General features: G+C 36.9%; 1 protein-coding gene across 3 annotated transcripts; it reads right to left on the reverse strand.

Moving 5' to 3' along the window:
* Positions 1–3,262: 3,262 nt before the first annotated feature.
* On the reverse strand, positions 3,263–13,355 carry LOC143459465 (uncharacterized). Of its 3 annotated transcripts, XM_076956638.1 has the most exons (19): positions 12,952–13,355; positions 12,753–12,814; positions 12,392–12,518; positions 12,152–12,259; positions 11,932–12,029; positions 11,330–11,451; positions 10,311–10,541; positions 10,058–10,164; positions 9,735–9,854; positions 9,288–9,470; positions 7,710–9,036; positions 6,100–7,631; positions 5,576–5,814; positions 5,071–5,387; positions 4,864–4,919; positions 4,463–4,732; positions 4,304–4,388; positions 3,917–4,090; positions 3,263–3,816 (listed from the first exon to the last, which is right to left on the reverse strand). In XM_076956638.1, the coding sequence occupies exons 1-19, from the start codon at positions 13,090–13,092 to the stop codon at positions 3,494–3,496; spliced, it is 5,622 nt and encodes a 1,873-aa protein (XP_076812753.1). In that variant the 5' UTR covers positions 13,093–13,355; the 3' UTR covers positions 3,263–3,493. The 3 variants fall into 3 exon arrangements, with proteins under 3 accessions (XP_076812753.1, XP_076812752.1, XP_076812754.1); XM_076956637.1 differs by having other exon boundaries at positions 6,100–9,036; XM_076956639.1 differs by having other exon boundaries at positions 6,100–9,036; positions 12,392–12,466; positions 12,952–13,029.
* Positions 13,356–15,867: the final 2,512 nt, after the last annotated feature.

Genomic DNA, 15,867 nt, shown 5'->3' on the forward strand with positions numbered 1-15,867 from the left:
CACTCTACAGAAACAATGTATATTAAGGTAATAACAAACAGTTCAAAGTATGTTAATTAATAGGAAAAAATTGGCTAGGTCAAATATTAACTTGGTAAGTCAACTTAATCTTTTGCCTAAACCATGTTCACGGAATAAAGGTAACTGAAAAAATAAAAAACAAAATCATTCAATATTGCAAGAAATCATGGACATAACCACATTAAAATCTTCAATGAAATGGTTAAGCCTTAAATGGTGTACGGCAAACAGAGCAGTAAGTGTGGTGTTATGATAATAAATGTAGCGTGTTCTGCAACAAGATCAACATTTGCAACACACTAACGTAAATAACTCTGGCCTAAGATGAGAAAAAGTTATTTTCCAGTAGGAAAAATTAATACCAACTTTAAATACCAACTTTAAAGAATTTGTCATAAAAACAAACTTTCCATATCATGTAGAATTTTTTTGTCACCTTGAGACAGTGGTTCCTGAAGTAGGGCTCATGAATAAATTGCTTATGAAGTAACAATTTTAAAGTTGGTGGCCCGCAAGAAATGAATTATTACAGCTAGGGGTCTGTAAGTTAGAAAAGGTTGGGAACCATTGCCTTAAGAGCACAACCGACATACAAATTCTAGTTGAAATGAATAGAAAGAGTGAACTAATCACCAGACAAAATCAGTGACCTAAAGGGTTGCGCGAATATTAGCAAGATTTGGTTAACTCATATCTTCCGAACCAACCACCATTGCAATTAAAAGCATGACGCAAATGATAATAACGACAACTTTATCAATGAAAGAGAGAGAGGACAATGTCAGTGTGATTTGAACAATTAGTGTGTTTACCAAATATGTACATAGCTGTTAGTGCAAGTCATGAAAATATGTTTTGTGATTATTAATCTTTATCCTGTACATTGGTCAGAGTATCATTTTGGTGAAACAACATGCCTCGAAAACATTACTTTAAACAAAGCTACCAATGACAGCGTTTTTTTTACTGTTCCGATAATGTGGCTGAGCTGTCATGTAATCACAAGTGAAGATGATTCAAATGTGCTGGTTACTGATATCTAGAGGCAACAAAACATGCGTTCTTCCAAGTATAACACACAATTCTTCACCTTTTGCATGTATGTTTGAGAGTGCACAGTAAACATCTTAAGCAATAAAACCAGGTATTTTTAAAGTGAAAAAGTGTGCACTTCAAGCATGCGTGAAAATGTGTGTGATACTGAAAGGAAAATGGTTTTGTTTTGACAAAATCAAAGTTGATCAAGCAGATAAATTTTGCATGTTCTGATGGTTTTCGTTGTTTGTGTTTAATCTGGATGAGTATCAGTTATAACCCTGACTGGAGAGTGTGGCAAACCAAGGTCAAAAATAGCTGGAATACTGGCATAAGGACATGCATACATCACAAATAAATGTAGGCATAATATGTTTGACAAGCACATTAATCAGCTTCATGAGTGCACGTGTTGTTAATTTAAAGTACTCAGTGTTACTGGAGTTCGTAGTGCTTGAGAGTATACTAGAAACACTGTACTGAACACTGCAGTAAAAGTGGTAGTAGTAGTGGTGATGGTAGTAATGTGGTAATGCTAGGAACACAAGTAACATTGAGTATTTTAAGAAACCTACAGGTGCCACACTTCCCATCATGGATAACAACTTTGACAAATTTCCAACACTGTGACATGTTGCATTACATATACATGCTCGATACGAAAGTGTGTGGAAGCACTTCAAAACAGAATAAATGCAATCTGCCGTAACCTTAACATTAAACCACGTTAACAATCTCACAATGAAACGGAACAGCAAATACATCCAAGATCTTTATACCCACAATCAAAGATCGAGACCATTATAAAATTAAAACACTACACAACGACGCATAAGTGACAACTCAATTGTTTCTTCATAGAAAGCGCAGTGGGTAACTAACTTTAAACAGAAAGTGACGAACCCTAAAAACATATCAAACACGAAAACAGTCTGACAGTTACTCGTGCATGGCTGTTAGCTTTACAACTTCCGACAACAACTCCAAGTCTAACAAAACTAAGTGAACTCAATAACTTTGATAAGTAGATTTCAAATAAGGATTTAAAGCGTCTCTTTTACTTTTGCACTCTTATAGGCCTATATCAAGATCTAGTATTGAGGAAGTATGTCGTCATAATGTTTTTTTTATTACTTCATAACTCCTTCCCATTCAAGCCTTTAAGTTGGAGTGCACAAGTATAAGATACCCAAATTAAAATTCGTAAATATTACTTGGACAAATTTATATCTACAACAGAACAATCTCTTGAAAGTCAGTTACTAGTGGCAAAGATATGACCAAATGAACGCTCATCGACAAAAATAAAACATAAAAATCCATGGCATTACATAACCGTAACTAATTCCAAAGGCATTCCCATCATAAAAAATCGATTAAAACGGAGAAATCAAACAATACATCAAACAAACCCAGACACAGAAAAATCCAGAAAACCAGACAGACAGAAATCTTTCCAAAGGAACTCAAACTCGTTTTGATGACCTGCCTTGAAAACCACTGAACCGTATCATTGTCTTTTATTTTATTAAAATTCTTTTTTCTTATTTTACTCAAAAGCGCTACCGTGCGGTCGTCACAGAAGCGCCATAACTGGCTTCTGTAAAACCAAGCATTTTAATAGAGCAGTTAGTCAAAATATCATTTCATCAAGATCCATCATTTATCTCTCTATCTTTATGGTTCTTCATTACTTAAGTCATGTAACTTTTATGCATAAAAACAATTGTTTCAAACAACGTTTTTGAACGAAAGGCAAATTATCCTCATTTTTGTCTTCGTCGTAATATAGCAATATCAGAATGCTAACGTGAGGATAGCACAGATCACTCGGCATGCAACAAGTGTCTATTCATCTAGAGGCACTTGGAAAGACTTCCAAGTTATCCACATCATAGCATATTTCTGGTCTAGCGCCACATCTGATCATTACCGACAGCTCATATCATGGAAGCCGGCCATCGCTTATACACAGAATTAGTCCCAAACACGTGGTAGAGTTGAATGTCATCAACTTATCCCAGTTTAATCGTTCCAAGCAAACTGATCCAAACGCTCAGTAATATCGTAAACAACTGACTTATAGTTAAATTTCAATTTTTTTGCACCTCTGCTGATGTTTGGCGATGCCCGCTAATACCTGGTACTAGTTGGCTATGATATTTTGTCGCTCCTCGTCTCAGTTATGCCGGGGAATGCACGAGAAGACGCTCAGAAATAGTTTATTTATGGCAGTGACAAGTCACAGTGGAAAGTCAAGAGAATAATATCGGTTGAATAACGTAACAATTGACGGAAATTAGTGAAAACATGAAGCAAAAAAAATTAGAAAAGCATTCAGCAAACACATTACAGCAAAGCCTAGATTATGAAACTTACACGCTATATCTCATTTAAAGAAATGTGAAAGCGGATACTTTCAGTGGCCGGTAATCATCTAAGCGCCCCAAACAAGCTTGGTCATGGACAGACCAAACTTCTTTTTTCCCTTTACTTGTCCCTCAAGCCAGCAAATTAGTTTCCTTAACGACTTCTTTGGGTAGAACGCGCATATTTGGGGCATCAGGGGATGCAGTTTGATTACTCGTTTTTTGCCTTTTTTCTTTTTTGACGGCATCTCTTTTTCTTCCTCTTCTTCTTCGTTGTCTTCTCTCGCGTGGGCAAGGAACCAATTGTACAGCGCGCTATGGGCAACGACCGGTTTGCAGAAAGCGAGCTGAAGTACGGTGAGTGCCGTGGCACATTGCACGTGGACAGGGGCTGAAAAAGAAATGTAAGAAAACGAACGGAGTACTACAGCCAAGTTCATTTCAGAAATAGTAAAAACTAATACGACTACTTTTTATTTATGAAATGTTACCGGTTTCTTTGTATTGTTTTGTGAAGGTTGTAAGAAGGGCACAGATAGTCTCAAAATAAGAAACCGCTTCAGTCATGACTGGTTGGTTTGCGTCATCAAGCTTCTGTTGCGTCATCATGGTCAAAAGCACGGTGGTCAGCCCTCGTAGCACTGCGATCATGCAACCGTCGCTTACTGCAAAAGATATTGATAAAATTATCGGCCAAAAATTTCAAAATTCATACGTTTTTATAACCGTCGAACAGCGAAATAAATTAACACCAGAGATACCAACTTATGTAATTATGGATACTACTGAAACTACGTAAGGAAAACTTCAATTTTACAGCATATCAAAGAAGTGAGTGCTCCGGAAATGATTATAATCGGGATTGTCTAATGACCAACCTTGTTTGTTATCTTCATTATTAGCGTGACACACCAAATGTTGGGACCATGCATTCAACCAGGGCCAAAATTTTCCGTCGATGATCTGATAAAATTAAAAAATTGTATTGGCGAAGATATTGTTTAAAAAGAAACATTTACAGTTTTGCCGCTCCCCACCTGTTTGCTGACAAAAGCCACTCCCTTCACTGCAGCAAAAACTTCGAGGGCAGAGAGAATATCTTTCATGTTTTCTATCTTCAGTCCACGGCTAGTTGTTCCATTTTCATCGACGACATCAATCAATTCTGCTTTTTCGATGTTCGACATGCACTCCTCCAGATGAACTATCCATCCAGCATCCGGATTTTTAGAACCTTTATCTTTTGCGCTGGCGGGATCATGCCATCCGAGCAGATTTTCCAAATCAATGAAAAACTTTTTTGCAACCTTTAAAAATAAACAAAAAGTGTTCGTGTTATTCCTGTAGTAGTTGCATCATTATTTCTATCGCTAGATATTTGTTTTCTGCAAAGTGAAACTGTAATAAAAGAATTAAACAAGCAATGACACCTACTCACCATCGTTGCTGTACCTCCATGTGTGACCATATACATCTCTTTCAAACTCAAAAGAACTTAAAGACAAAATAGAAATTTCTAAATATGTTTAAATTTGTTGTTTAGTTTAGAAACAAGATACAGTTAGAATTATACAAGCACCATACAAAAACAATGATAAAGTTAGGCCGTTGCTGACAAACTGAAACAATCTAATGCGGTACTTACTCAAATGGGAGGTAAGTGGAAAATGGTGTAGTGCAGCGTCAGGATAACAGAGCAAGCCGTGTAGGAAGACATAAGTTATTTTCTTCAAAGATGAGGACAGAAAACAATATCGGTAGAGACCCAACAGAGCATATGGGTCGTTGTTGCTTCGGCACAACCCGGCGTACATCCGAACCAAGGAAAGCGTTTCATCCATGGTGAGTTGTTTGCGGCGGTTTGACCTACGATGCTTCAGGTCACATAGAAATGGCATCATAATGCTCATTGTATCGAGTTCAGCAAAATGGACTTTAAAATGCGGAAGGGAATCGCCAAAGCTGAAGACGTATATTTGTGTTAAAATCCGATAAAAATAGTCCTGTCATTGACATTGGTACGTAGCAAACATGTGCAAACAGCTGCTACCTAAAGCTCTCTTAAAAGGTACAATGCACAAACATTGTGATGCTATATAGAAATCACAAAGTGATATATACATACAGTGATAACCATGTTAATGTCCCACCTGCAAATAGCTTTTAAAAGTATAGGAAGAACAACCTTCTCGATGAAGTCAACTTCACCTTTATTCTGACGTATTCGACAAACAACACTTATCATTGTGACAATATTGAATTCCCATTCATGAAGAAGTTCTTTCATCGGAACTTTGCCTGAATTGCTGAATTTACTTAAAATATCTGCAACGCATTGCAGAGAGTGGGTGGCAGAGTACGGCACGATCTTAAGGAACCAGGTGAGGGCCTAAAAAAGACGTCAAGATAAAACTGATTTTAAACTGGACTCAATGTTTACCGGGATTTTAAAACATAACTTATGTGTGCAAAACTTTATACAGATATGAGATGCAGCAAGATAATCTTATCAAAAAAAAGGAGAACACTACCAAATGTTTAAGAATGGTTATTCTTAGTGAAAAACAAATGATTGTGATCATTAACTGTAGCAGTATAGCCGATTGCCAGCTAATCTATACAAGAGCAATGACTTTAAATGCTAAATTGCTTCATTTGAACAACGTTAACTCACAGGTTTTGGGGTAATCTTGGGTCGTTTATCTGTGGACGAACTGATGGCAGATGCTTGAATTTCTTTTAAAACATCTAAAAGTAAGTGCTCATATTTCTTCAAGTCCCCATCAATCTTCTCTACAAATCCCCAAAATTCTTCTTTTGGTTTCTGTGCAAGTTGCTGTGATGTTGAACATTCAGCGGATCCAGATGCACTGAGCTTTGGCGAACAGGCCTCAGCTTTTTGCTTCTTCTCGTCATCGCTAAAGTTTTCAACTAGTGCTTCAATGGACATGCTTGATACAATGTTATCCACATCTCTGAGTAAATGTTCATCATCATCATCATCATCATCATCATCTCGAGCGTGTGAAATTTCTGCTGTAATTTCAGATACAGGAGTCTGTGCTTTCGGCGTGTCTTGTGTGACTTTGCCCATTGTCTTTTCTTTCTCAATGTTCATTAAACTTGGTATTTGTTTTCCTTTATTCGATTGGGACAGTACTGGTTTAAATGCACCTGATGAAGTGTGTGTTAGAATGGCAGATGTGTTTCGCAAAACTATCGGGTTACCGCTAATAGCTGAAGAGTCCGTTTCTAGGCTGCTTGATGCTGCTTCACTTGGGTTGGTTAAAGTTGGGTCAAATGATTGGGTTTTGACAATGGGTTTAATAGAGGGAACAGGCCTGGCTAAAGTGGGTGCTTCACAGCTAAATCGACGGGGAGCATCTTGAAGTCTTGATACTTTGCTCCCTTTCTTACCTTGAGAAAAAAGTGATGTTGTATCGCTTTTGGTCCCAGTAATTTTACGTTTCTTTGGAATTTCTTTTTCTTTGCGGTTCGTCTTTGCCTGATTTTCCACTTTGCTCGTGCTGGGAGTGCTTCTGGCTGCTTCTTTCGAGGAGAAACTGAGAGCAGTGCACAGGATGCTGCTCGGAGATATGAAGATTCTGCTGTCATCTTCCGCATTCATTTCAGGGTTATCGCCCTCTACTGGACTGGATGAGTCGTCTGAAGAAGATGGCGGTTTTGAAACGGTGGAGTTTGTCTTAGAGTTAAAAGGAGAAAGAGGGATGTCTATTCTCATTTCCAGGAGAATCTCATTCAGATCTGGTGACGAAGATCTGCTGAGGAAAGTCTCGCCTAAGTTTATAACTTCATTTACATCGTCAGATTCCTTCGAATCAGAATGCAAATCTGGCAGGAAAGAAAAATCCATGTTGGGATCGACAGTGGGATCTGGACTCTCTTGTCCAACCGTGAAAGGAAGTGACATCATGGAAGCAAGCACGGGATGGGTGAATTTCGGTTTCTTTGACGCTGCAACGTTAGAAATTTGATTTGATTTCTCCTCGACAAAAAGTTGCTTTTTATCTTCCCTTTTTCCTTGTTTTGAAGGAACAGTTTCTTGTTCCAGCGATGAAGATCGGTTCCTTTTTCTATTGTATCTCTCAGTACTGGGAATGAGACTGACAGTGTTGTTCGAACCCGACGTAAGGTTCTCTGTCACTTTGGTCATAGATATATCAGCTTCAGCAGGAACTTTGGAAGCTACCAAATCAGTTGAAACCACGTCAGGATTTTGATAAAGGTTTTTGTTGATACCAACTGAAAGAGTTATCTCCTTACCTGAATTATTATCGTTGGTGACACCAACGTCATTAGGTGGCAAAATGCTCATTGTAGAGTTACATGTAATGTCAGATTCAGCCTTGTTACTGGCAATACTGTCTTGAGACTTCTTTGCATTTTCATTATTATTGATCCCTTTCCCCAAAGATTGTTCCTCAGACAGCGAGTTATCGGCAACAGATGAAACGGAGTCAAATTCACTGGAGCTTTCAGTTGGGTCATTGACTGTAACCATATCCCTGTCATTAATAAACTCTTTGTTTAGATCATCTGCTGATGTGTTTAGTTTTAACTGAATTGAAGGACTTGAAGCTGTGTCATCTTTTTCTACTCCATTGGTTGAATTTACTTTGGGAACAATATGTACTTTAGCAGTTTGCAACTCTTGAGCTGTTAAGTTCCTTGGCTCCGTTTCCTCCCTTTCTGCTTTTGTTCTGGACTCTTTCACGGGAGGATTTTTGTTGCGTTTTAGTATTTTTGTTCCAGTTTTAACAGCATCCGCATTTTCTGCTGCAATAGAGTTTACATCAGATGAGTCCAAAGAACTTTCAGACAAGGTCCTGCTCACTGACCGAGTTCGAATCTTCCTAGATGGTTGTTTACCTGCATCTTTCGATGCATCGTGCGTGTCGGCAGCATCCGAATTCTCTTCTTTCCTCCTCCTCTGAAAAGGTAATTGCATTTTTCTTGCTGGTGTTTGAGATGCATTTTTAATATTCTTCTCTGTTCTATCGAGAGCCAAGACTTTCGATGCAACAAGCTCTTTCTTCTCTGGATGTGAAGATAACTCATTCACATCTTCTGGAGGAGTTTCGTAGTTTACAGACTGAATGTTAACAGTAACATCATCATCCTCCTCGTCCGAGGAAAACAAACCTTTTGTTGATGAAATTTCTTCAGAGGAAACTTTCTTAATGGTTTCGACGTTTGCTTTCCCACCAGGATCATTTTTGTCTTTAGTTATGTCAGTCGAAGACGCTTGCTTAGGTTGCTTGTCCGGAGCAGTTAATAAAAGGTAATTTTGCTTGTTTTCTTTTGAGGAAAGTTCGTTAATTGACTTCAAAATATTACTGTTAACCCCATCTTCGGCAATAGATTGTGATGATTTTTTTGTGGCTTCTTCAGCCGACTTAGCGTGGTGATCGCTTGAAGTATCATCCAATTTGTTATTGGCTCTAGATCCGGCATTTGAACCACTGGCAGTATTCTGATTATTGGGAGGAGTTGAAACATGGCTATGGGTTGGCTGCATAGGAGGGATTTTATTTGGGTTCGTGTTTTCAACAAGCTGCATCGCTTCAAGAGCAGCACTTTCAAAACTTTCCTGCATAGAAAAAATTGAGTTACTTACTTACTTGCACAAAAATTTTGGTAAGCATTTCTCATAAAGACTAAAGTAGACTCAACTTTTTCAAAAAAGTGAATCAATAAATAATCAAATCAAAGAAAAGTGCAAGTTGTCAATCAAAACAAATAATATCATCTATAATTCTATATACGAATTCTGGCTATAATTCTGCATAGCCAGAATTCGTGTATGTAAAATTCAGCCGTAAATATTGCAGTCTTCCTCACCTGGTTCAATTTAATAATTCTTTTTGCAACTAGCACTTCATACCCAACCAGCATATGCTTTTGACAGAACTGTGTAATCTCTCGTTGGGCAAATGATGAGTCGTTATTCAGATGATCGATTAAAACAGAGATATCTTCCTTATGCGCGCTGCTTAATCTTCGAGAAAATGCACGGAAAGATCTCTGCAATAAATGTATGTTGTCCAATTCAAAAAAGCATTAAATATGTCATAAGGAACATTATATTCCACCAAGTAGCAAATGGAAATTTGTTTCTTGTTAAGCGGGGAAAGCAAAGTTCCAGAGAATTACCAGATAAGAAATGAGGAGTGCAATGTGCATTTTACAGTGCATGAAAGAAAACGATAATAACATCATACAATATCGGTGTTACAACTATCTCAAGCATTATTTCAAAAATCATCTAGATAACAAGCAAGTACGCACCATTGCTTTCATTTCAAACATTCTGGCTTTCATTTTATTCGTCACAACGTAGGAATGTTTTGCAGTTTCATCGGATGATGAAACGATTTTGTTTTTATCTGATTCAGAAGTTTGAGTTTCCTGTAATTTAAAACGGTTTCCTTTGTTAATGGTCTATGATAATTTCACAAACCACTGCTTCATATCACTATACACCGCATGTGCGTCTTGGAAACACCGGAACATATGTTCGGAAAAAGGTAGCTTTTATCTTCAAAACATTAATTAATTATTTAAAGTGTTGTAACAATAAAAATAAAAGAAATTAGCATTTGGCTACTGACCATTTTTGCTTCTTTGGTGGCAGCACACGTCACTTTTTCCTTGACAGTGTTAGTGTCATCCAAAACATCTTTCCCTTTATTTTCTTCTTTCTTAATCTCTAAGTTTTCTAAAATATAATTAATATACGACAACAAACAATTTTTTTAAAACTAGTTCAAAAATATTTTGACACTAAGCATGTAAATATCATTTCCAAATCACTTAACGTTCTGAAAAATGCAAACTGCTGATGACAAATAAAACTCAACTCACCTCTGGCGGAGTGCTTTGATGTTGATGGCGCATCGTCATCATTGTCGCTGAGATCTGTTGTCACCGATTTTCTCTTTTTCCTCTTCTTTTTCTTCTTCTCTGGCAACGGGGACTTAAAGTTGCTTCCCCCCTCAACATTGCTTTGTTCTTCATTTTCCGTTTTTGTTGCTTCTTCGGACAACATCGACATGTTTTGTTCCGAGTCTGTCTGCTGAGAGATCGAGCCTGATGCTGGAAAAGAATTACATGATGACGAGGAGCTCTAGGTACCGCCATGTCAGATGTGATGATATGTTAATGAGGTGAGGTGTATATACATTATACAGCGAAGAAATGTTGCTAATCTTGAATAAGCTTCTCTACTGAAAACAAAAATACCAGCAAGTTTTAAATCTTGAAAGTTTGGGTTAAAGGAAACACGAGCATTACGACGTCACAACCGAGCAAAGACAGTGCGTGGTTTGGGGCAGCTTACAGGGATATGGTATCGGCATATTGTGATATGATCATCCAAGTAACTTTAATCAGATAATCAACCATCACAATCATACTTTTCCTAATCCAAGCAATAAAAGACTACTGCTGAAACTACTAGTATTGCATTTATAGTTTTCCTAGAAATAGGCCATCAACGGCAGTATCATCATCAACATTATATGACACAACAATGCGTTTACGATGTAACGGAGATGCAAAATTCTTCGACCGAAAATAGTCCATATTTGCAGGAGGTAGTCAAATGCATATCGCAAGCTTTTCTAAAAAGTTTCCAGTCATGAAACAACAACTTTCTTTAAGTTTAAAAGAGTTTTTACAAGCACTGTTTGAGTAAAATATGGAGAGTGTTTACCTCAGTACAAGCTGTTTGAAAATTAAAATGAAGAGCCAGCAAGACAAATGCAGCCCGCAGCCAAGGTTTGGCCAATCCTGCGGCTGCACTAACTATAAATTTCATCCAAGATGCTTTTAAAGCGACATTGAACAATTTCATAAGGTTCAAAACATGCTCAAACAATTACTTCTTCTGTATCCTCCTCTTCGAATACGATCTTGAAGAACTTCTGTCTTCCTATGAAGTTGATGATTTTCCCTCTCCATGCTCTTTATTGCCTTCTGCAACTTTTTGTTTTCCTTATGCAGTCTGGAAAAACAAACATCGGTTGTATTGAACAACTTGTAAGGGTTTATTATAAACTATTATTCAAAGTTATAAAAACTCAGGTTGACCTACATGTTGCATACAACATTAAATAATACTAAAGGAAAACTGTTTTATATTACTGCATTATACTAAGGTGGTCTTCATGGTTCACCTAGATTGTACTGATAAGTCGTGAGTAGAAGTTTGTCATAAACAGTCACAATTATCAAGAAAGCCATCCAGCATAATTAATATGTAGTTATTGTTATTTTTTGGGGGTAGTTGTTCATTTAGTCAAATTATTTCATGGTCAATTTCGCTTGTTACCACAAATCAGTTGGTAAATGTGGCATGTATGTTACAAATGAGAAAACTTGATTCCTATCCTGGCTATCCAGCAATGTTGATCGCAAAACATTTCCGATATATACATTTTTAAAAGTGTCAAATGTACGAGTAACAAAAGAAAGTTCAACTGACTGATCAATTTCCTGAGCGTGTTGTTTTTTTGTGTCAACTTTCTTGCTCTCATCTTTCCTCATTAAATGGATCTTATCCTCAAGCATTATTCGCGTCATCTGGAAAAGTCGACAAATTACATCAACTTCCTTACTTAGCAATTAATAACTAGCTATTGACGAACAGTACAGATAAATTGCACAAAAAAACCATAATGTCAATAATTGTGTGAAAAACATACATCCATGCTTTTAATTTCGTCGTTCAGATGTTGAATCGTGTTCTCTAGCTGCAAAATATGTTCCTTCTGCATTTGTAGTTCCGATGGGTTTCTGTCATCCAATATAGCCTGTAGAATGCATATATTTGTAAACAAATTTGATATTTTCAAACAAATATTTATCAAGCCCTTGCACTTGAATAAAAAACTAAACGATGTTAGAACATTACTACGACTTCACAAAAATTAATTGATATTGACCTTTAGCTGAGTTTGAACAAGTTGGTTGTCTGCTTCCTTCTTCTTACATTTCTGTTCAAGATATTGCACTTGCTTCTGTGATTGTTCCAAATTTAATTTTGCTTCGTTAAATAGATTTATCAAATTGCTTCAAAAATATGCAAAAGGTCATTATGTACATTTCAGTGAGCACCATGTAAAAACTTAAAATAGAAGTCCACGTTAAACAAATATACAAAAAAAATACACAGATGATATATTTAAACCAGATTCTGCTTTTAAAACACGCTATTGAAATTTAGTAATCCATACTTTTCAGTAAAAACATTAACAATAATAACAGAACAGGAAAATTTGCCAATATAATAATTTTCAAACGTACTCAGTAAAAATGATTTTCTTTTTCAGTTTTCCCATGTTCTTCTTAAATCGTGATTCTGATATCTTTAAAAAATTTAGTCATTCAATTCAACTATATTAACCATAAATATATTAGCCTTAGTCAAACCATATCACTGCTGGAAGAATTACGTATAATAAGAATAAGTATACTTAAAAACACAGCGGTCGGTCCATTATACCTGGCCATATTCACGACACGAATCACACCACTTAAAACCATCTTGGGTGGACTCTGTCAAAGGCATTGTGGTTGATTCACTGTCTGTCAAGCTGATGGTTGTGGTGACGTCATCTAAGCCCAATGATATAAATTCTTCCATGGTTAATATGCTGCAGTCTTCTATGCTTTTGTGTTCTTTTCAAAATTAATCCATGTCTTTGGAAGCTATCAAGCGCTTGTTGTTGTTACTGCTGAGGTAAGCATCAGGCTAAATATCCTCTCAAAACCCATTGTGCGAGCACTGTGTTAAGGCCACATTTACACTTTAAATTCTATATGCCTATCCATGCCAAACCTACTCCTACAAATATACAGTAATGTTCACAGCCTTATATATACCGTAGCGGGTTCTAGCGCAGAAGTGCACAACCACAGGATGCCTTTGTATACTAGACTATTCAGCTACTCAAATTGTTACGTCATCTGGTTATGCACTTCTGGCAGAAACGCATTTTGTGGATGTTCACTTCTCTGCTAGACCCCGAGAAACGTTTCCACTACGCAACCCTGTCACAGTTTGCTGGCACTCAATAAACGCGCCTAGAAAACGGAAGTGTGTAAACCACGGAAATACACGGAATTGCACGGAACTGCTCATGTGGTTTGCCTAGCATTAATTCCGCAACCTTTGACGGATCTTTGCTGAAACGCATAGTTATATTTGATTAAAATACATTTCATCAATGTCTTTTAATTTTGTTGAGAAAATTTGTCTATCCGTTACCATCCATACCGATTAACCTAATTAAAGTCCGTGTTTTCTAACATTCCAGAAATTATAGTTGGATGATATTAAACTAAAATATATCTTTTAGTATAATATGGTTTGATTGTGTGATTATGATTCTTTGCGTTGTTTTGGTTATTTCCGTCCTTGAAGACTTGTAGGAACTTCTTCATTATTGGAATTTTTAAATATAAGCTGCACTCACCGTTTGGATCGATTGTGTTCTGATTCCAACCATCCAACCCGGAATTAAATCAGGTGTTTGCGATATTTTCAGCGTCCAATAATCTTTTGTTAAACTTGAAAACCGATTTTACAGTAGATTTATTTCGCACACGAAATCAGAATCAGAAAAGGGCTCACAACGTTTTAATTAGCAACATAACAAATTCATGTTTTCATCATCAGTGGTCTCAGAAGAATAACAGCCAAGCTGGTGCGAATAATCCTGAGAATCGATCTATTAAAATACTGGTTTGGCTGTAACATAGTTTTCATTGTTAGGATATAGCATCCTTTATAAATAGTTTAAAAAGTATTTTATGAATCTAACATTTGAAGATTTTGGCCGACCTCTAAGTTGAAAAACTTCTCTTTGTGGTAGCTAAGTCGTGTAAACAGTCGTGTAAACATTGCGTTCCCTTCAGGTATCGAATGACAATGTGGCAACATAAACTACTATAAAAGTTATATTAGTCTTATATTAGTTTGTGGTGGCGGAGTACAAATATTTCTTCTAAAAATAGTAGCCAATGAGAGACACGTGAAATGCGCTTTCCTTTTTTGTCTTTTTTTCCGTCCAGGAAACTGGGCTGGGGAACTTGCTTTAGATTTCGCAATACATGTATATGCTGCAGAATTTTACGTTCAAAGTAGAGGTCTGCTGTTCGTTACTTTTATGATAGCGCCATATTTCGGTAAAAATAGCCGCTCAAAGGCGCTTAACATATACGGCATAGATAATAGTTCTAAGAGTATATCAAAAATAAAAGGTCAGTAAAAACAGCGACAATAAGTTGGCATAAATAAAAATCTTCGGGCTGATAAGCACAGCGATAAGGGTATGTTTTCAGTGATTTCTTGAAAGTGTTGACGCTCCACATTTGGTCTAGAAATCAGATTGGGAGTGCAATCAACTAGAACTAGACTAACAAATTAATTAACTTCAAACTAAGCTTATTATTAAACCTTTCGGCAGAATTCTACTTGAAAAATGAACAATAGTCTTAACCCAAGCACACTAGCCCAACAAGACCGTAAAAATGCCGTTGAAAATGTAGTTGACGATGTAATTGGTAAGCCTAATCATGAAGCCCAGGACTTAAACTCTACTTCACGGTCCTTAGCTGATGATGCATATTACAGTTGTGATGAACTGGCAGTTTTAAATGACCAAGACGAGTCCACACTCACTACGGACGATAGTAGGCCTACCCTAAAGCACGTTGAGCCTAACAAACCAACTTCACAACAAACCAGTGAAACCATCTACGATAATAAAACAGTTGAGCAAAAAGCACCGGTTTTTGCTGTAGACGAAACCACAGGTGAAAAACCTAGTGCACAATCATACGAGAAATTGATCAAAAACCTTCAGAATCAAATTTCATCGTTAACGGAAATGAATGGCATAAAAGATGGAACTATTCAATCACTTAAGAACAAGTTAACCGCAAAAGAAAAGCAAGTGAAGCAGCTGATCAGACAGAAAGAGATTTCTGGTTCAATTCAAGTTCTAGCTTTGTCCCCTGAAATTCAGGAACAAATCGATCGTTTCTTTCAAAAAATTCGTCGCGAGGCCGACCAATACCGTCAAGAACGAGATATGGCTTTGAAGCAAGTGAAGAAGCTTGAATCGGAGCCGAAAATCATGAAAAACGATTGCAGAGTCACTTGGGTGTGACTGGCTCATAGGTCGTCAGTTGTTGGTTGCTGAGAAATATAGAGCCATATTGACATTGTATATGCTTATACAAACTTTTGTTGTGACAAACTACGACAAAAAAATTTAATGTCAACATTAATAGTTTGATAACAGACGTCTTTAAGTGTATTATAGTCCGTATTTTACGTTTTTATCGTTCTTAATAACCAGAACTGGTCTTTGTTTTTTATAGTAGACTTTGTGAGTTATAGGCTAATAGAGAC

The sequence above is a fragment of the Clavelina lepadiformis genome, chromosome 5, assembly GCF_947623445.1.
Source record: "Clavelina lepadiformis chromosome 5, kaClaLepa1.1, whole genome shotgun sequence".
NCBI lineage: Eukaryota > Metazoa > Chordata > Ascidiacea > Aplousobranchia > Clavelinidae > Clavelina > Clavelina lepadiformis.